This window comes from Larimichthys crocea, chromosome I (assembly GCF_000972845.2).
Source record: "Larimichthys crocea isolate SSNF chromosome I, L_crocea_2.0, whole genome shotgun sequence".
NCBI lineage: Eukaryota > Metazoa > Chordata > Actinopteri > Sciaenidae > Larimichthys > Larimichthys crocea.
Window position 1 is genome coordinate 33,062,392 of NC_040011.1, and position 22,089 is coordinate 33,084,480.

Here is a 22,089-nt window from a genome sequence, read left to right on the forward strand (position 1 = left end):
GGTGAAATCTTAACATAAACCTTCACAAAAATGCCCCTTCAATAATCTGTCTGCATTACCTCATCATCATGTATTGTCTCCAGCTGATGGTTCAAGAGGAGCTATGTTTGGACTTCCTGGTCCACCAGGCCCTCCTGGACCCCCAGGACACAAGGGAGAGCCAGGCGTTACCAGCATGAGAGACTGGAACCTGGATACTGGAGACTACTCCAGTATGGCTATCAGAGTAACTGATTACATCAAATGTATGTGATCTAAAGGAAGTTTGTTATGAACCACAGCACAGCACAACATGACATATTTTCTCTCTCTGAACATCATAATGACATGGCCTGGTACTCAACCTGACTGTCCTCCACATGCAGCACACGGTCTTCTCCACGATATTGTGAGAGACTCTGAACGTGTTGTTCAAGGACCTCCAGGACCTCCTGGACTTCCAGGAATACCTGGACACAGCTCATTGGTTAGCTCCCAAAATGTTGTGGATGTGGTGGAATACATAAAATGTAAGTCTTTTTACTCAAAACTTACTCCATAGTCTTTTCACATAATGCAGTATAACTTCACTCCAGTCTGTTGGTTTAGATCATTTTCTCAGGACTGAATGCTACCAGCAACGACAAAGCTGAAATTAGCATCACAGAGTTTTCTTTCATTTGCAGCCCGCGGTGTTCTGCAAGACATTGTGAAGGAGTACAACAGTCGTGTCTTCCAAGGACCTCCAGGACCACCCGGCCCCCCAGGTCCTCCTGGACACAGCCGATGGTTTGGTTCCCATGGAAACACCACAGATCTGTTGGAATACATAAAATGTGAGTATTTGTACTGTGTTACAAATCAAAATCTACAACACTTCGGTGGAGGTAGTGGTTGACTCCGTTCCTCACCTTGACTGTTCATTGTTTTGTCTTTCTCAGCTCACGCTCTGCTACGTGACATTGAACGGACCACGAATGAACGTGTCATTCAAGGACCACCGGGGCCACCTGGCCCTCAAGGACCCCCTGGATACAGCCGATTGTTTGGTTCCCACACAAACGTCACTGATTTAGTGGAATTCATCAGAGGTAAAGAAAAATTTATCATACCAGTTAAAATGTCACACTCTATGTGATCATCAAATCATGAAAAGCTACAGGATGTGAGCACATGTCAGCATGACTGATAACTAGAATTTATTCTCTGACAGCACATGGAGCCATTGTGGGGCCGCCTGGGAGACCAGGGCCGAAAGGAGACATAGGATTCCCAGGACCAAAAGGTGAGAGAGGTACATCTAAAAACAATAAAAAGATGCCTCAGACTTTAATGTGATATATGATTGATAATCATTGATGATAATGAAAATCTCTGTGGACACAGGTGAACGAGGCTTTCCTGGGCCTGAAGGACGCGCTGGACAAAAAGGTGACAGAGGTCAGTTGTTGTCAATTAATTAAGGAAATCATTATTATCCACTGAATACAAAACTACACAATAAAACTAAATGCCTGTAGTGAGAATATATGCTATACTTAGGTGCTTGTGTTAACACTTTGTGTTTTTTTCCTGCAATAATCATCACTCTTGCTTAATATAAATTGAGTGAGTGAAGGGTGAAAATTAAAATCTGTAATTAGATGAATACTAATGTTAGCTTTATTTCAAAATAAGATAACTCAATGTAAACCAGTGAAATGTGTTACAACAAAAAAACAACAAAACAGCAACAAAAAAACATTAAAAGGCTCATTTGAAGAAGAAGAAAGATCATTTACTTTATTCATTTATCCCTCATTGGAGAAATACACACACACACACTCACACACAAAGGGCTCAGCAGTAAGGGGTTCAGTGCCTTGCTCAAGGGCACCTCAGCAAGGCCCAGAAGGTGAACTGGCACCTCTCCAACAACCAGTCCATGGTCTTGTCTGTGCTGGACTTGAACTGGCCTCCCTCCGGTTTCCCAAACTAAATCCCTATCAGCTTAGTTTGCTGACATGTTAGTTTATTAAAAATGAGTTTATTTAGCTGCAGCTTTTTAAAAAAAATAATTTTGAATGTTCAATTAATGTGGATGAACATGCAGGATGATCACTGAAGGCAGCCTTTAAATCAGAGTGTTTGTTTTTCAGGAGAATTCCCACTGATGACTACAAGGAGGAGGAGGAGGAACGTTTGAGAGTCAAGTTACTGAACTCAGAACTTTAGAATATACAGTATTTCATAGAATATATGGAGTTTGTCTGGTGTGTATAAAGGGGGGTTAATGTTTTTTTATTAGTAATATAAATGAGTGATTGTATTTTTCTATTCTTAGATGTCTTTGTGAAATCAGGGATGATGTATAGTTTTGGAGAAGCTTTCTTTCAGAGGGTGATGTCTTGTATTTTAAAAGGGATTGAATTGAAGTGTTCATACTTGTGGGCATTTTCTAATCACATCTAGTTCTGTAACTAATTTTTTGATATTTTTACTAGATGGAATCAGATCAAAGACACAACCTTACAGAGGAAAATGTTTATTTACAGCAAAATGAAAATCAACATTACACAGGCAGTCTAAAAACTATACATGTATTTGAAAAAATGCATAATGATTTGATTTTTTTTTTATTCGACATTCAGAGTTGAATCAATGTACTCGTTTTGTTTTTGTAGAATCTAAATGACAGGACTGATTTTGTAATGACAGTTTTGCTGCTGCGAGGTGACGCTGCAGCTCATATAAATAACCACTGAAGGTTCGTGTAAAAAGGTGCACAGCACTCCTTCATTGCATTTTTGTACATAACAGTTCAGTTCTTAAATACTTTGAGCAACCGTAACTCTCAATGGCCAATCAGAAAGAAAATGAGATGATGAACCAATCACAAGTCAAGATGGCCCAAACCAGTCAGGTCCATTTTTTAAAGGTTTTGACAACTGCACCAATACATCGGCCTAAATAAAGAAAACATGCTGAGAGCTCCTGTTTCTGCTTGTTTCTTTCAATTACACTTGATCATTCTGACATTATTAATATGCTTCATTCAGTCGGAGGACAGAACATCAAGTTGGCGAGCTGACCCTGAAGTCTGACCATCACATCAGGTACACGGCTTCTCTGGAGTATTAAGGCTATCAGCTAGCATGACGATGACAACATTATCATTTCAATATAAAGAAGAAAAGCCATGCAGGTCTACCCATGATACACCTGGTAGCAAAATATGAGGAGGCAGAGGAAAGCAAATACAAAGGAGGCATCGTCATCTGACTCTAGGTCATTTGTTTCGACTGTCTAAACTGAGACCTGTGTTTGAATCTGCTACATTTTATGGACAGAACTGAAACATTGCATCCGTTATTCATATCCCTGAATCATGCTGCTATGGATGCATCACACCGGCTTGATAAAGAGGTGTTACCTAAAAAACAGAACACCAAACCAACAGACGTAAACACTTGTCTGACAGTCTTTGTTTGTGCCACCACAGTGATTTCCTTAGTGTCCAATTAACAGTGATCCTTTTGTCTCTGTGTGTAAACAGTGGCTCCGCATCGCTTCGAGCTGTCTGCAGCAAACACGTTTGCACCTCTGCTTGTCGCTAAATCGAAAAAAAATTCAAGTGTTGCGCTCAAGACAGGAAGGCGTTCTGAGGAAACATTTCTGCTGGAAACTTTCCTCAAGTATTATCACCACCAATAAAAACATACTGCATCATCAGTCCTTGTGATATTAAAGATGTGCTCTGTCTGAAATACATTCTATTATGTGATCAATTAGAAAAGATACTGAATATTTCACCAAATTCAATGGTCAGCGTGTTTCAGTGGTTTCAAAATGCTTCTTTAGTGCAAATGTCAGACTGAGACGACGGCTGAGCAGCAAACATCAGAACTCGTTTGGATTCAAAGTTCTACAGGCACTGGATTCTTTAGAAAAAACGCTTCAATCACAGGAAGGTCGGACACAGAGCTACTTCACTTGAGAGGTTTCAAGGTGATGATCTAAAAATCTCCTTCAAAATGACTAATAGTGTACAAATAAGACAACATGAGCAGAATCCTGCAGAGTGGAGCTGCAGGCTCAAGTCCAAACACAAATGCTTCTTCTTCCCTCCAACAGCGCTCAGAGGACGAGGTCAAGGCAGCACAGGCTCGGTTTGTAGTCTCGGTGTGTGTGTATGTGTGTGTGTGTGTGTGTATGTGTGTGTCTCTGCATATGTACGCAGGCTCCTAGAAACCGGTGGAGTGGACGCTGGGGATGGGGTAGAACTTGGAGATGCGGCTCTGGGTGGAGGGGTTAAGGCACTCCGACTCTCCGCTCATCTTGAAGAACACTTCCTGTTCCTGCAGCTTCCTGGCAAACTCTTCCTCCAGGGCCTGAAGGACACACGACAATCATGTTGATCATCATTTATCAGCTTCAGAAGCTTCTTTAACAGAGTCTGCTTCTGGACTTAGTGACCTGCTACTGTACTGGCTGGCCTTAAAATATCTCCAGTAGGGTTCACACAGGTCTTTGTATAAATGAATTGGATTATGAAGTTACCGTTACGTGTTTTGGGGAAACAAGGCTGAGAACAAAGGCAACATGGAACCCAACACCACAAATGCAAACTGTGCGGCCATCACGATGTGGTGTGCCTGTGCTCAGAAATAAAATAGACAAGTTCAATCTGTTTTTGGTCTTGTCTAATATGAGTAAGCTCGAGTTAAAGCCTGTTCAAAGTATGGAAAGTCGCTGTAAAAAGGCCAGGAAACCCACACCACGACTAAATATTGTTCTATATTAAAAAATAGGTCTTAAATTGAACTTGCTGACACCTGAAGAGATCCTGATCCTGATCAGAGTGCAACACTAAGAGTCCACAGCCACACTGGCTCTGTGAGGCTGAACGACCATGAAACACCACAAACACCTTCCATAACCTCCGCCCTTCTTATCTCCACATGGAAATGACATTGCGTATACGATAAGATAGCTGTTCACTCCACCTTCCAGTGTAGTATGTTTATCAGCTCATTTGCGTTTGAATGATAAACAATATGTCGTATATAATGTTGTATAATAATAAACACTAATTGTCATCAACGGATACTCCACCTTCTTCCTGGGTCGTAGCTTCTCCCTCCACTCCTTCAGCTCCAGGCTGTGCTCCTCGTCTAACTCCTTCAGCTTCTGGGTCTCATGTTCGATCAGCAGGTGGCACTTCTCGTTCTGAAACACACACAGGGAGGTTGTGCTTAGAAAGTCACGTTGATGTGGCTCACGTTGTTTTCCTGCTGCTGTTTGTGAACGTGTGTACCTGGAGCTGCTGCAGCTCTCGGACGTTGCCGTCACACTGCAGCTGCAGGTCTCTCATCTGGTTTTCATGTTTCTGGTGCTGATGGAGCCGCTCGTTCTTCTGCCTCTTCTCTTCCTGAACTGCAAACTGAAAAAACAGAGACACGATGAGGCCTCATGTGTCTTATTCTTTAAGCTCTCTGCATCTCTCCGTTGAACAGAAGACATCAGATGATTCACCTGTTTGATCTTCTCCCTCTCCTGCTCGGGTGTGATGGTGGCCGCGGTGATGCGTAGGCTCTTCTTGAACATGGCCATGCGGGTCTTGGCCTCGCTGCGTTGGATCTTGGGCAGTCTGGCTCTCTCCTGCGTCTGCTTGTTCTTCATCTCCTCGATCAGACGCTGGTTGTAGCGCTGCATCTGCTCCATCTCCTGTAAACACACACCGGCACACACAGAACATGAGCGCAGCTTCCAGAGCGACTTTTTCCAACTTTGCTTTTCAATGCTGAAGATTTAAAAAGACATTTATTGGGGCCATGTTTTGACAGACAGAAAGAACTCAGCGCCTCGTACCTTCTCGTGTCTCTTGAGCAGCTGGTGTCTCTGCATGAAGTACTGGTCTTTGAGCTGCTGCTTGAACAGCTGGTGTTTCTCCTGCAGATGGCGCTCTTCCAGCTCCCACATGGCAGCCTCCCGCGCTGTTCGGAGACACACAAGTGAACAAAAAGCAAAGTGAAATGATGACACAGAAGAAGCATTCACATTCTTACTGGAGAGTGACATCTCTTCAACGTTACGGCTCCTTTTAAGAGAAACAAGCTGGAGCAGAAGACACACAACAAGAGTCAGCAAACCACTGAATGTTTGAGACACCTCTGTCAGCTAACAACTAGCTTCACTAATGAGCTTTCAGCTTTGAACCACCTCACAATTCTTATTCCCAGTGAAAGCTTTTTACAAGCTCCTGCAGCAGTTCTGACCTCCCATGACTCGGTTCAGAGAGCATTTCTGAGAAGTGTTGTTCGTGCAGCTCCTGGCACATGGTGCGGGATTAAGTCCCAGGCAGTGCTAACTGCTAACAGGCCGCTGCTCACAGACCGTGTAAGAAGGAATGTGTTCTGACAGAACTCAGGAGGAGTCCAAAGGGAGCCTGTTCACTGCTGACCGGAGTCACTTCATATGGGGTCAACAAAGCTTCACAGGGGTGTGAGAAAACTTTTTTGAAAATACAGATAGTACACCTTAATGTCTGCATTTCATTCAACTCTGAAGAAAGCTTATTGTTTTTAAGATATAATCTTAAAAAATGGAACAGAACAATGAGAAGAAAAGGTTAGACTATTAAATATGTGTCACTGTTGAAAATGAAATAAAAAAACTGTATACAGACACAACTGTATAAAAAGTTTCTAAGATATAAGGAAAACTCAATATTCTCAATATTCACAAGAAAAATTCACAGGAATTTTAAGCATCCTCATAAACATCCTACAGTAATTGCGTTCACTATTTGGGTTAATTATAGAGATGTGTTTTTGCTTCACACTGAATAAATATAAAATATCCATAAATAAAATATGACACAGACATTGAACTCATCACAGGAAAAGCCGTCCCTCAAGGTAAAAGGTTGCTGTAACATACTAAACACATCAAGATGTGACTGAAACAAAGAGGATCTGTAAATAATGTCTTCATAAACACATTTGAAGAGAGTTTTTATCATCATAATGTTCTCTGTTCTTTGAGCTGTGTTTTGATCTGCATCTTTAGACATCTTCAGGCCTTCAGCTGAATGTCCCTCTAACTTAGCGCAGCGTATAGTGGGTTCATCAACGCTGCTGTAAACAAGGTGGATGGCAGCTGTGTTAAATAAACATTCCAGAGGAACTGCAGTCGGCTGTAATCACTTTAATATTAGTAATAATGTATTAGTTAATAATAATCCATTGTTGATATAAAATACTTTTTTTTGCAGTTTAGTTTTTTCAGATGAATCCTTTTGTTGAGGCATTGTCACATTCTTCTTCTTCGTACTGTATTCATGGATGGATGTTTATTATTTGGTTTTACCTCGGAGGAGCTGCTGCTTGTGGTTGAGGCAGTCTCTCTCGACAGTTGCGAGCTCATGCTTGTGTTGCTGGATAATCTTCTTCAGGGCGCTGTCTAGATCCTGCTGCTGCTTCTGAAGAAACTCTTGTTCCTGGAACGAAGCACCACAGCAGACATTATAGACGGTGTGAAGAGAGATTCATCTCAGAGTCTGCAACACACAAAGAATCTGAGAAAGGCTCAGTCAGAGGCAGAAAGATCATCTCCTCTAACAAAAACCTTTATCGATACATTCAGCAGGACGTGAGGCCAGCTGAGTGTGTGTGTGTGTGTGTGTGTGTGTGTGTGTGTGTGCTGGCCTGCAGGATTTGTGCCAAGTTCACTTCAGGCTAAGCAGGGCTTGAGCTGATGAACCAGACATTTACAACTGGCAGTAAAGAAGACACAGTTTCACCTGCTCGTTAGTCACATTAATCTGGCCTACTTGGCTCACCTGGACACAGAGGAACATTTTACACACTCCATGATACACAGTTCATATTTTATTACATATCTCTAGATGTCTACAAACGACTCTTCACACTGCGTTTTTTATGGAAAAAGAAAAACTATCAGCCTCCTCCTCGTACTTTTCTGATCCATTAGAGAACAATCAGAGATTTGTTGATAGTGTAACTACTCTGGGCAATGTGTTGGGCCTCTTTGCATGTACTGATATAGAAATGACAGAAGTGTGTGTGTGTGTGTGTGTGTGTGTGTGTGTGTGTGTGTGTAGTCTCAGAGTAGTGAGTCATGCTTGGAGAGACACAAGACAGAGGCCAGATTCAGGGGGTTTCACTGACATCCTGTATGGGAGCGTTGCACAAGTTGCACTAGGACAACTGAAAGGACTGAATCATAACATAGGCCACTCCCTGTGGATCACAGTATAATACACTCTACACGCTGCACTAAACACTGCACACACACACACACACACACACACACACACACACACACACAGTGAACCTATGCTGACACTGCATCAAACAGCACAGGACACTGTTGGAGAACTCGCATGCTGCCTCACACAAAACACATGTAGATGAGAGCTGAGAGAACAGGTAGTGTGTGTGTGTGTGTGTCAAAGTTCAGAATTCACAGCACACTGAGCCCTCTCGTTACCTCCTCTGGCAGGGCTTGGATAATATCCTCTTTAATGCGTTTCATGATAACGTTTGTCATGTGCTTTGGAGAAAGTCTCACTTCCTGTTTGGCCCGGCATCAGGGCAGCCATGAGCAAGAGATGGAAAGAAAATGAGATGACAGCTGGAGATGGATTAGTACTATGTGGCCGCCGTGCAGCTAAACGGAGGTCATGTGTGTGAAGTGTCCACGTTCTAACCTCTTTCTTGCGGTTCTTCAGCATGTTCTGGTACTTGGAGAGTTCTTTGTCCTGTTCGGCTTTGATGCGTTTGGCCTCGTCTCTGAGCCGGTTGGTGTGCTCCTGCTCCAGCCTCTCGATGGTCTGCTTCTGCTGCCGCTCCAGGTTCTCCACCTCCTGATCGTACTGACGCTTCTTACTCTGGAGGACAGAGTGTGTGTGTGGGGGGGGGGGTTCACATCAAATGAGTGGAATGAACTGGAAGATGTTTTGTTGGATGCCAAATAATCTAAAAATATTCTAAATTTCAGGAAGTCTCAAGTGAAGGCAGACAGACACACAGCTTCTGCACAAAAACATCAAGTTTTCAAATCTAAAATCAATATCTAAGAAGCACAAACGTGCTGCGTGTGTGAGTAATCTGGATCTCTGTGCAGTGGAATGAAGTCAGATGAGTCATCGTCTTTGACACTTTTTCCTACATCTGGACGGGTTTACGTTGGTGCAAGGTCAAAGCAAACCTTCATTCAACAACCGCAGAATAACTGTAGTGTTTTCTATAAAAAACAAGTCCATGTTTCTTTCTGACAAAGTTCTGTTACACAATAATAGAAAAACACTGAAAAAATGACATAACTGTGAGTGGCACATTTATTTCTAATCTTTACTGACTGAAAACTTTGTGTTGTGTAAGGTAGCCCTCACATAACACACACTACACAAAGTTCAGACGTTCTCCACATCTTGCTCTATTTTGGTTTTTTAGGGAACAATCACAAAGTGTCTATTTGTGTCTGTTCCTTAAAACCTTTGAGATTGTGAATAAAAGAGGAAATCAGAACGTCTTCACAGGTCATAGACGGGTCCTGGAGGTTTCATTTCAAAGCAAGTGTTCCCAACGCGGATGCATGCTGTCAAAGTTTCCAGGCGGAGGGCGACTGGTGGAATAAATGAAATGTTATCACAGTAAACGGACCTGACACGTCTGGCTGAAAAAAAAAAAGCTGTCCCACGCTAAGTACTTCCTCTTCAGTGAAAAGCCATCAATGGGCTTGGTAAGAGATATACAACAGATAGTTCCAGTTACTTTTAGTTTGAATGGCATGTGTGTGTGCTCTTGTACTTCTGTATTTGTGGGGATCTTTTACACTCCTCAGTTGTGCTGTTTGAGGGCTAAGGCTTAGAGCCTGTTTAGACCGGGCATTAACAGGCGTCTTGGGTGATCTGATCACAAGTGGACAGCTCTAGTGTGTCATTTGAGCTCCATTAGAATGCGTCTCCACGAGCTTTGAGTGTACACTAATGAACATGATTTCTATTTTCAAAACCAAATGTTTTGATGTTTTTGACACATGGACAAACAGACACAATGTTTCACACACAAAGAAACACATGCATTCATATATTTGCCAAAATTACAAGAAGGCTGGAATAATTAAGAATTAGCTGAAGACAGTGTTTCACAAAGTTTATGAAGTTTCTCTTCACTCAAAAACTCAAGAAGATTTAAAGATCTTTAAGGCAGTCTAGGGACTATATTGTAGCCAATACTGCATTTGTAAAATCTGAATCTATAAATGAATCAAAACTATAAAACACTGTCGTCTTTCATAAGTTTAACGTGAATGATGCAGAAACAGTGTGCTCAAACATAGCTAGCTGCTAAATGTTGGCAGTTGCACTTCAACAGCTGCACATCAACTAACTAAATTTATTTAATTTCTCCTCACTCTCAACAACTCTCAGAATTGTGTAATTTCTTTAAAAGGAAGCCTGTCTGTTTCAACTGGTAACAGAAATATTTACAGATGTTCACAATCATCTGCTGCTTAGCTTCACAGGTAACAGTGCAAACATGTCATTTGCATTACAGGGAAATCGGACAGCGTGTTTTGGGTGTTCTTACAGGATGTTCAACACGACCTGTCCCTGAGATATCTGATCACAATGTGTCTTAGTGGACCTCTACATATATTAATATTAGCTGTAAACAGGCTCTTAGTTTAGGTTAACATAGGGCTAAGTGTTGGGGCTAGAGAATGGAATATGTGAATCCTGAGTCCTGAAAAGATTTTAGCACGGGTGCAACAGTTTAAATAAGCTTCAGAAGCCACTGTTAGAGAGTCGCTGATTCTGACTGAGCCGTGTTTTCCTGCCATGAGTGACAAACTGGTTTGTGTCACTGGCGGACTGGGCTGACTCACCGTGGTCTCCTGTTCAAAGCGGCGGTAGATCTGTTCTTTTTGCTGCTGCAGCTTGTTGCTGAGCTGCTGCTGTGCCCTCTGCTCCTCCTTCTGCAGGAGACGCAGCTCCCTCAGCTCCTGGCGCCTGGAGAGGTGGAGGAAGAGGGGCGAGATAGGAAGGTGGTGGCAGAGAAAAAAGAAAAATTATGTTAAGTGTGTCTTTTGTCAGCATAAAGCAGGTCACACATGAACGGACTTCAGAAATGGTGATTTCATTCAGTGCTGAATGAAGATCAGACTGTTCCTTTTCATTTACATAACATTTGCATAAAACTGAGGCCCATGGTGTATGGAAATGAAGGCAGGTGAATACCTCAGGAATCTCATCTCCTCGTTCTTGGTGTCATTGTCAGTGACGATCTTTGATGTGGTCACACTGACTTCCACTCCATCTACAATGAATTTGCGAGTCTTCTTTAACGTCTTCTTCTGACGCCGGGTGTCCTGGGAAAACAACAAAGAAGAGTTTATGGTTTGTCTCTATCTGATATTTGAGTGTGTGTGTGTGGACTGTGTGGTTACCTGTATAGAAACAGATCCAGCCTCTTTTGCTTTGGACAGAAAGCTTGAGATAGACAGATTCAGGTCTACGCTGCTGTTATCGGCAGCTGAGCCAGAGTCTGAATCTTTCTCTCCGTCGTCCTTAGCTTTGTCTGGAACCTTCTTCTCATCTTCTGCATTTACCTTTTCTGTGGGTTTCTCTCCATTCTCCACTTTTTGATCTGGTAGTGTCAACTTCACCTTGAGATGTTTGTACCGGTCATCCTCCTCCTCCTGCTCCTCCTCCTCCTCCATCTTCTCCTCCTGAGGTGCCTCAGTGATCTCTGAACTCTCTGTGCTGGCCTGTGTATTGGCTGGAACCTCGGCTGTGTCCACTTCTTTTTCATCCTCGATGGAGATCTCCAGCTGCTGCATCTCCTTGACAGGTGGCTCTGGTTCTGCCTCTTGTTCAGCCTCCAGTACTGGGGAGGCGACATCTCCTCCTACTTCTGGAAGCTTGTCCTCTGCTGGTTTCTGTTCTGCCTCTCCATCGTCTGCTGGAGTGATTGGGGTCTCTTCTGTGTGCTTCCCAGCTCCAGGAGCACCGGGCTCCTCCACAAAGCTGGTGCTCACCACATGGTTGGCCACAGGGAGCTCAGCGGGTGTGGCCACAGGGAGCTCAGCGGGTGTGGGTACAGGGACCTCAGCGGGTGTGGCCACAGGGACCTCAGCGGGTGTGGCCACAGGGAGCTCAGCGGGTGTGGCCACAGGGAGCTCAGCGGGTGTGGCCACAGGGAGCTCAGCGGGTGTGGGTACAGGGACCTCAGCGGGTGTGGGTACGGGCAGAACTGGCTCAACCTTCTCAGGGACTGATTCCAAGGTGGTGGGAGAGAGGGGGACCTTCTCATCCTCTGAACTGGCAACGCTGACGTCAGAGGGAGCGCGCTTGTGACCCTGAGGAAGACGAAAAAGTGACAAGAAGAGAAGTTCACTGATTCAGCACTGAATGTGTGGACCAATCACTGCCACAGCTGGGTATACAGACACACACTGTAAATATTTAGATGACTGGATCAGGAATGCAGTACGGCTGTACCTCATGCTTTTTTTAAAATTAATCTGATTATAAAATAAAAAACAAAAGATTACCCAAAACCTCACTGGAACATATTGTTTGTTCTATCCAACCAACAATCAAAAACAAAAACATGTTCAGATGGAAACATAGAAAATTGTCCCACTTGAGGAACTGTAAATGACTAAAACCATTGATCAAGGATAAAGAAAAGTGCTGATTAATTAAATGAAACTAATGTCAACTGATTGACTGACTTATCATTTCACCTGTAGGAGAAAGTATGAAGCATATAAGTTTGTGGCAGTAAGCAGAATCTGAAAATTCAGTGTGCTCTGCATCGAAACAAAAAAACAAACTTGGTACTTTTTCTTCAACTGTCCAGTTTCCTCTAGCAAATGTTTACACACCAAATGTGCTTCTGTCTCTTCCTCCTCCTCTTCCTCTTTGTGCTCTTCAATCTCCTCGGTGACCTCAGCCTTCGCCTCAGCTATAAGCTCCCTCAGTGGCTTGCTGTCTGCCACACTGGAAATGAATGTATGCTGTGCAGAAGACAAATAAAGTGAACATGATTAGAAATGCAAATTTCATTTCTATGAAAACACATACATAGAATATGGTGTGGTAAACTCAACATTCACCTGCTGCAATAAAAGCACAAAGGTGGCAGCAAAGAGTGGACCCCCCCACTGACAACTAATACCTTAGACTGAAATCTAAAATGTCTGAGAAACATCACAACGGACAAATAAATAAATAAATCAGTAAACTTTTTTAATGCTAACCAAGATAAATCTACACACTACATCTATCGACAGCCTCACCTTCTTTGGATTAGAAATCTGCTGCATATATTCTATCGCTGGCCTCAGAATATGCAGCTTCTTCGATATCAAAATCTTCACTTGTGGAAGAGTGCTATTTTGTATTTTCAAGCCCATCGAGTCTTCCTCTGTGCAGAACAATCCTTTAGCTGCAGTATTTCCTGTATCTGTGTGTGTGTGTGAATGTGTCCTCACTGCCTCTCTGTGAGTAAGTGGCTCTGACCTGGAGAGCACCTTAAACCCTACAGAGAAAGAATAGCCTGTCCTACTGACGTCAGCTCAGGTGCAGACGGATGAGTGTCGGCCTTGCAGGGACAGACGGTGCAGTACCAGATGTCGTCTAGGATTGTGCTGCTTATGCTCTGAATGACAGGTGGTGGCGCGTGGGTATGGGATGATTTGAGAGGTATGGGGCTGGGGGAACTCATAGGTAGTGAAACAGGTTCAGAACTCGAGTGTCCAAGAGAAAGGTACCTGTAGCAGCTGCATAGCAGTCCATCGGTTGTCCACATGCTTGTCCAGACACCGCTTTAGGAAATCACTGAATTCTGGGGACCTTAAAGATGGAGTGAGAGGGTAAAAATAAGTTTATTATTCATTTACTCCAATAAGCTATGCATGGTCATTCAAACCAGTGCCTGGGGCGCTCCTCTCTCATTCCTGACTCACCAACGTGACGGTTGCATCAGGGTAGGAGGATCAGCCTTTGCTATTTTCAGCAGGACTCTCATGGGGTTCATCTCGTGATTGGGCGGCTCAATCTGTGCCAGCTCAATCAAGGTGACCCCAAGAGACCAGATGTCAGCCTTGTAGTCATACGGACGGTCCTTGGACGTCTCGCACATCACCACCTCTGGAGCCATCCTGGAAGGAAACAAGGGACGTTGTTGAAGGGAGATTTATGGATATTAATTGAATCTTGCACAAATGGCCCAAAGGTGGAGGTAAAATGAACCGTGTACTTTTATTGACTATGAAAACATGTTTTGTTTTATGTTCCACTCACCAGTAGGGTGTTCCAATGAAAGAGTCTCTCCTCTGCAACGTTTTGGTGTTTTTGGCAGACACACCGAAGTCAGCTGGAAGACATGTGATTCAAGGCAAACCAGAAATGAATGAGAGGAACACCGCTGTCATCATTTATTTTACAAACGTAGCCACACAGACCAAACTGAGTGCTTGCACAATCGCTAATTGAATTTTTGCATGAAACATTTGCAGGATGACATCATGACTCATGTGGATTGTGTGTGTGTGTGACGGCTCACGACTGTCCCAGCAGGCAGATGCACAGGCACCTCTGTGGGTGTGTTATGTGACTGGACAACACTGCCTGTTGTGATGTAATGCTGTATGCCATTTCACTGAGCGAGTTTCATCCACCAGCAGTGACTCATACTATTTTACCGCATCTGCTGTGGTTACACGTTTGTGTACACTCTGAGCAGCAGCTCCAGACAATGCTGCTGTGCATAAAAGGTCCCATGTTGCCATGTCTGCAGTCACCACACAACAGTAAGAGTGTGCAGTTAAAATCATAGTGAACTTCTCTTACAGTTCATTTTTTAAAGGCAACTTCACACATCATTTCTCTATGTAGTCTCAATGAAAACAGCTGTATAATGTCTGCTTTAATGATGTCATAAAGATACAGTGTGTGATGACGGGCAGGTGCATACAGGTGTCAACATGGCCCATGAGGCAATTAAGTTGCTTCAAACCCCTTAACCACAGAGTGCTGCTATTATGCAATGTTACCTGAGAGGGTGTGACTTAATGTCATTATTAGGACAACAGTGATACAGCCATCAATAAGTTAAAGCTCACTCTCCAATGTAATATTGTGATTACACAAGTAACTTAGTAAAATATATAATCAAAAGATTTTCATGTTTTGGGCCTTCGCTCTCAAAATCCTTTTTTTTTTGCTCACTGTTTCCATTCTGACCTCTGTTTCCATGGAGATACACATCTGAAAAATCAGTCACAACAGTAGACTTCTATGGAACCCCAGAGATGATTTCTAGTCACAGAGTTTCCCAAACTGAAGAAATAGCACACATTTTTAATATAATTATATTTTTTAAACTAATAACGCTGTCTTTGTGACTCAGTGCAAAGCTGATGGAGGAGGTGATCATTTCCAGTGACTCCACAGAGCTGTAAAATCCAAAAGTCAAAATGTTTTGAAAAAAGATTCATGTTTTTATCTAATGAAATATTCCTCTTCAGTCAACATTAGTCGATCTTTAGTCCTTCAAAAACATTTCCTCTGAGCTCACTGAACTATTTGATCTCTGACGTGCTACGCACAAATGAGGTGCACACCTGCATTAACGAGGTGCACACCTGCATTAACGAGGTACACACCTGCATTAACGAGGTACACACCGGCATTAACGAGGTGCACACCTGCATTAACGAGGTGCACACCTGGTTAATGAGCCGCTCTATAAAATACAGATTATTCATTAAATAAAGTTCAAATTTGAAATTTACTTTATTAAAAGCTGACTTCTAGCGTACATATTCATATTTATTTATATTTGAATTTATATTTTCAGGATGTTACAATGTGGAGATGACAGAGTAATTTTTTTGTGTCATGCTGATTTGAGCACTGGAACTACTTGGTATATAACTTGCATTAAAATCCATACTCTTAATCAGAACTAAATCTAATCCAAATTCCAATCTCCAATGCCCATCAAGAAAAATGTCCATAAATCTGTTTAGAAGAGAAAAAAAAATGACACCCAAGTCCAGAACTTGCCTGAGAATAATGTTTTCTTTAGTATCAAAGTGATCCAGTGACAGTTATTTGTACGGGTTGCACTGTTTATATTTTATTATCTGTCATTATGGGTAGGAACAATGGCCAGAAGTTCAAATATAAAACCCAAGTTGTAAGTAACTGAAGTCAGTATGACAGCTTTAATGCCTGTCTTCTGTAGTTTGAACAAAAGCAGCATAACTCCAGGCAAAAGCACACAAAAACATTCATGCAAGTGTTTCATGTTCATATGCATCATGAGAAAGGTCATGTGAACTGTAAGCTTCTTTCATTAAAGGAGCTAAAAAAAACATGTGTCTGATCTATATGACATGTTAGACTCTGTGAGAGAGACCTGTGTGTGATGATGAAAACCCAAATAATGTATTTGGGCTGCATGTGTCAAAGCGGCTATAAATGGATGCTATCACTGTATAGTACATTCCTGTGACATTTCCAGCACTTAAATTATGAGGAAACATGAGATAAATACACAGAGGCTCTGGCCAAAGGCACCCAGCCTGCATTGCTAGACTGTGAACTCATTTCTGATTTTTTCCCCCTCGAAAACTTAAGAAAAAAAAAAAAAATCACATAACTGAATGAGGAAAATAATATTTGTAAGGCAAGACAACTCACAGTAGCTCTTAACTTTCTGTGTGTATTACGTAGATTACAGCTCTACACTCATTCTGATGAGGGATGTAATGATATAAAAACTTGGGTTGGGTCTGTAGCCACCTGGCCTGGAACAATGATGTACTTTCAGGTGTTAACGGCAGGATTTGACTTTGCCCTTACCCAGCTTGACGTCACCGTCCAGTGTGAGGAGGATGTTGCCAGCCTTCAGGTCTCTGTGGATGATGTTGTTGTCATGGAGGTAGACAAGCGCCTGCAGAGTCTGCTTGCACACCACCCTGATCTGAGGCTCCGTCAGAGGTCTCTCTAGTTCTGCAGGGGTGGACAAGGGTCACACAATAAACTAATCATGGAGGGTACGAAGGGTTGAGCTACATTTAGTGTATATATTGATGAATGATGAATGTAATATGTGGGCCTCTACACAGGCCTGCAGGTGTCTTCGTTTAGTTTGGTGCTGCGCTCTGAACAGTTTCCTTCTGGACAACCTGTATGCAAAGTGGAAATGCTGACTCACCTAGCATGACTGCATCCACAGCCCCTCCTGCACAGAACTCAATGAGGATCTGCCAACAAAGGGAAAAACAGGAACAAAGAGTCCTTTTTCAACATTTGCACCACAGGTGTTTGTTTCTGTCAAATAGTGTGGATGATAAAAGTCAAGTCTTTATCGAGGTTTCATTATTTACGGATTGTAATGAGCTTCCAAACTGAGGTGAGTGCAAGCCACTGGTGAGGCAGTAACTCTCTGGTGAAAGAGTCTGGACGGTTTACACGTTCAGAGAGCTCCACCACTGCATGTGTTTAGTCTGCACTAGTCATACATTGCATGTGTACAAAATTCAAAAACATCTCACTTGGATAAGGCGATCTGAGAATGAACCTCCACCCGGCCTGTGTGAATGAAACACTCTGAGAACTTAAAGGCGTTTAGCAGCTGATGACGTAAGAGGATTGGCCCAGTTGGGGCCACATTGTGGAAAAGGTTTCACACAGCTGATAGCTAGCTAGCTAGCTAGCTATATTGCCAGACCTCAGGCCTTATTCTGCAAATAGGATTTACAGAAGTTTCTATGGACACAGCAGCTCAGGCAGGGGTGGGAGGGACGAATGTGGCAATAAGTTGGGATAAAGCATTTGGTGCTGTCTTTTTATTATGTTTGGACACGAGGCTAGCCTTATAGCTAGATGCTAACTCACTCCTCTGCACTGAGATTTAGGGAACAAATGTCACACGTTGAAGAAAAATAGGAAGTCAAGCCGCAATTCTGCAGTTCTGTAACCATTGAGAAACTCATTGTGGTTGATACGTTAGTTCAGGCCTTACCTTTGACAAGTGACACAATCATTCTATTCCAAGTCAGCCTACGCCCTTAAAAAGACCACGATTCAGCTGTATTCCATTATTAAAGTTGAGCTTTTCAAGACTGTTCTACTTTGAACAACAAACCTCTTACGAGACACACAATGCCTCAAGTCTCAGCACGGTCTTGGCTATCCAACACGCACACCATTCTAGTGTTTCTCTGTAGGCGTGCTGTTGTTTTAGTGGCTCTGCTGTGTTACAATGGCCCCCACAGTGGTTTTTCACAGTGGCAGCAGGCGGTGAGGAACCACGGGCCAGGGCTGTGGCTTCCTCTCCCACTTGTTTATTCGACACACACAAATATATGGACAAGTATGCACATACATGTTTGTGGCGGAGGCTGTGAGTTTGTGTATGATCTCAGCTATATGTTTTTAAAAGATGAAAATACCAGCAACATCACCGCCTAGGAACCGTTGCCGTGCAACTGAAATTGCAGCGTAACAAAAGCAAAACGATCACAATGCTCAACGGCTGACCCAATTTAAAATGCAGCCATAAGTAAGACACCTCCAGACCCTCCTGGGATTTTGTGGAGTAAAGCCTTTCATCTCCAGGAGGGAGGAGGAAATGTCCTGGACACTCTCTCCTCTTTGCATGAACAGGTGCCGCACAGGCCAAGATAGAAATCAACAGACAGCCTCCATCAGACTCCACCATTGTTCAGAGGACAATGAGGAGGAAAAGGGCCGAGCGTTCACTGAAATCAAATACTCAGGTAATCGTGTGAGTTCATAATGACCCGACTGCCTTTTTAGATGCTTCTGTACTGACTCAGACAAATCAATGATGTTCCCGCCCCTGGATTTACAAGCCTTGATTGTCTTGTCTCTCTATTTTAGTATGAAGTTTCTGTCTTTTGGCAACATTAAACAGAAGGATGCTCTTCAGTGTGAAAGACTTATTTGCTTTGATATAATATGACAGAGAAAATCCCTGACTTACTGGGCTGCATCAACCTGCAATCTATCTCAGTCACTGACTTCCTTGTTTACACCGTTTATCTAGTCATGAACACTTCCGTCATGTTTAGACCTTCAGTCTAATCCACATCTACTGACACAGATTCGCTCCAAGGCCGAGGTAAAAGACAATATATCTACACAACTAGTCAGAAGCAAGGGACAGACAAGCTATACAGACAACCAAACGTGTGTGTTTTTGTTGTGATGTGGTGGCTGCAGTGAAAAACAAAGTGAGCTTATATCATGGCAGATGGATTATAACCTGGAATGATGATTAACAGCTCGAAAAGCTGCTTGTTTCTGCTGCTCGTGTGAACTTTGGCCTCCAGTTGTGATAAGAATACGACTGTGGGAAAAGAACTTACATACTGCAGAAACCTTTAATAACAGTGCAGTGATCTAGTATGTTTTTAACATTGTTACAACTGTTAGGGCCCTCTCTGAGCACATACTGCCATTATCATAACAACTGGAATACAGAGAAGACTCAACAAAAGTGTATTTCTTCTTCTGTGGTTTATAGAGCTTTTACTGTGGGGAGGAAATGTACTTTTACTACCACATTCTCTCATGGTGCAAGTTTCAGGCTGCTCAGGCTGCTGAAAACATTTATTGGATACTCCATCTATAATTTCAATGTTGGTTTAATTTGTGATTCATTGAATCAAACTGCTGTATCAGGTCCATACTTTCTCCTGCTTGGCTGGTAGCAAACACTGCTGATAGTGTTACACTCCAGAGAGCTCTTCCCTCGACTCACCCAAAGTTTGCTCTCGTAATAGAAAGCGTCGAGCAGTTTGACGATGTTTTGGTGGTCGCAGGAGGCCAGGATGTCAATCTCCACCATGTAGTCCTCCAGCTCCTCCTCCGTCTTTGTGTCAATAACTTTGGCTGCGGCGAGGATGCCCGTCTGTTTGTTCTGAGCCTGTGGGAGAAGAATGTTATGAAATATTATTACTGCCGTGCAGCCTCGTGCGGTTATTCAGTTCATAGTTTTGTGCTTTGCTTGTCTTGTGTGTCTGTCTGAGCTCAGAAAACGTGTGTTTGTTCTCATTTTACTGCTCGCACATAATCTCAAAGACTCCTTGAAGGCCAAACTTTGGTTTTGTTGGACTTTAAGTTGCCCTGACCTGCAACAAACACCCCGAGCAGCCATTAAGAGGATCTAAAAGCAGCAAATAAACACTCTGTGCTCTGCTGTAGGTCTGAGTAAGTCAGCAGAACATGAGACATGGTCTCGCTGAAGTGGAAATTTCTCCTGTTTGTTTTGGCTTCTCTGCTGGCAGGATGTGCTCAATGAAGTCGCCACGCCGATATGGGATGCAGCCACTTCCTGGTGACCTGCCCGTGTTCGACGGTCACGCCGTGCTCGCCATTTAAAAATGCTTCACAGTACTGAAGCAGACAGCTTGTGTTTCACTATGAACCAACAGAGTGTGGACTATCCCAATGATGCATGCAACGGGACATTTGCAACTGGTATGGCCCAAAGCCCAGACATATAAACACAAGACTGCAATTTACTATTTCTAGATCTCCGTCAGCTTGACCACTGCCCGAGGACAAACATGAAGTGCGTCCATGGAATAATGATGATAAAACAGCTATTTCTGATACTTTCTTCTTGCTGCTGGAATGCTGTGCAGGGAGATTAGGCTTAATGTAAGTATGACAGAAAGCGACACTTGGGCAAGTGTCCAAAATTAGAATTTGGCAAGAAAAGGACAAAAACAGAAATGTAAACTGTGTCCGTTAGCCACACACTTCCTCATTTTGGAGCTGGTATGGTGCTCCTGTGTGATAAAAATGTACCCATGTCACTCATGCAAATGAAGCTTCTGGCTCTCCGACTGTGCATTAGGGTCAAACCAAAACAATGGCAGTATTAAAACGATGACAAGGGGGTTTGCTTTGACACGGGGTCAGCCATCTGAAAATGCAAAGAGGGAATCGTCTGACCGGTTTGTTGATGCTGAAGAGCAGATAAACATCACACACACACAGCAGCAGCATCATACTTATGTCTCGACACACAGTGTTCATTTAAAGAGAGGTCAGTGGATCTCATGATATTTGGATGTCTGTCACATGTGAACTTATATGTGACACCACCTCTGTCACATCACAGGGGTGGTGTGTGGGTGGGGTCAAAGCAAAGACAAGACTGAGGTGACACTGCTGCCAGGCTTCAGTACAGAGAGCTTACAAAAGACCCACGGCCCAGTTTAGGAAACAATTTAGGCCACAAAAAAGGCAACAAGGACACATTTACCCACCTTGAACACTTTTCCAAAGGCTCCATCTCCCAGTTCACCTATGATGTTCCATATTTCCTCTGGGTTTTCATCTCTGCGGACGTGTTCGTATTGTTTCTTCTTCTTCTCGGCTCCCAATTTAAATATTTTACGGAAATTAAAAAACGACATACTGAACCCTGGCTCATTCAAGTCGACGAAGGAATTGAACTTTAAAAAAACGTCAAAGTAGTGTCAGCCCCCTTTTCCCTTCAAGTTTACTTCACCATAAGAGTTTGGAGCAGTATATGTGCCCCATCAGCTAGAAAGAAGAAGACACCTAGCTTAGCCTTTGACACTGTTTTGACCAGTCCAGAGGAGAGCTCCCTCGCACACCGCGGGTCATTGTTAACCCCCTAAAAGAAGAACTAAAGCTCAACCTAAACGTGTCCTAGCGTGTGAAATTCAGCTAAACAAGACTTCATTTCAAGGCAAAGTACAGTAGTAACGCTACGGGGGGAAAAACTCGTCGTTGTTCCAACTCCTCCTGACGACCCGCTGGCCCGACAACCCTGCGGGGCTCCCTCTCTCTCTCAAAAGAAAAAAAAAAGATGAGTAAGACGGTCTTCTAAATAGTTGTACTCCGCAGAGAAATTAATTAGTTTCCTTGAGGGTGGAAACGGGTAGAGTTGGTCCGTATATTAACAGTCGCCAAAACGGTAAAAACAGTCATCTTTCCTTCACTGTGGGACGGGTTTAGTAATCTAGCGGATTTAGTGTCGTTGCGCGTTCACGCGTGCGCGCCGCTGCGGTTCTTTC

The 22,089-nt window shown here is 43.1% G+C and overlaps 2 protein-coding genes across 6 annotated transcripts in view; one reads left to right on the forward strand and one right to left on the reverse strand.

The window, feature by feature from the left end:
- Positions 1-2,948, forward strand: part of LOC104926627 (collagen alpha-1(XVII) chain) — a 21,675-nt gene extending 18,727 nt beyond the window's left edge. The window contains exons 49-55 of one of the 3 annotated variants that reach the window (XM_027281094.1): positions 84-245; positions 366-509; positions 666-815; positions 921-1,070; positions 1,193-1,273; positions 1,366-1,419; positions 2,118-2,948. In XM_027281094.1, the coding sequence (XP_027136895.1) occupies positions 84-245; positions 366-509; positions 666-815; positions 921-1,070; positions 1,193-1,273; positions 1,366-1,419; positions 2,118-2,164 (788 nt within the window). In that variant the 3' untranslated portion in view covers positions 2,165-2,948. The remainder of the gene's footprint in view (positions 1-83; positions 246-365; positions 510-665; positions 816-920; positions 1,071-1,192; positions 1,274-1,365; positions 1,420-2,117) is intronic. The other 2 variants (XM_027281096.1, XM_027281101.1) reach the window with 2 other exon arrangements.
- Positions 2,488-22,062, reverse strand: slkb (STE20-like kinase b). 3 transcript variants are annotated; one of them, XM_027281157.1, is made up of 19 exons: positions 21,313-22,062; positions 19,797-19,961; positions 17,223-17,271; positions 16,868-17,017; positions 14,300-14,372; positions 13,963-14,157; positions 13,768-13,849; positions 12,880-13,011; positions 12,121-12,348; positions 11,437-12,048; positions 11,228-11,358; positions 10,876-10,999; positions 8,693-8,872; positions 7,330-7,459; positions 5,830-5,954; positions 5,494-5,685; positions 5,276-5,401; positions 5,074-5,187; positions 2,488-4,349 (listed from the first exon to the last, which is right to left on the reverse strand). In XM_027281157.1, exons 1-19 carry the CDS (start codon positions 21,460-21,462, stop codon positions 4,203-4,205), a joined length of 3,105 nt encoding a protein of 1,034 aa, XP_027136958.1. In that variant the 5' UTR covers positions 21,463-22,062; the 3' UTR covers positions 2,488-4,202. The 3 variants fall into 3 exon arrangements, with proteins under 3 accessions (XP_027136958.1, XP_027136963.1, XP_010738831.3); XM_027281162.1 differs by having other exon boundaries at positions 11,437-12,096; positions 12,217-12,348; positions 21,313-22,061; XM_010740529.3 differs by having other exon boundaries at positions 11,437-12,348; positions 21,313-22,061.
- Positions 22,063-22,089: the final 27 nt, after the last annotated feature.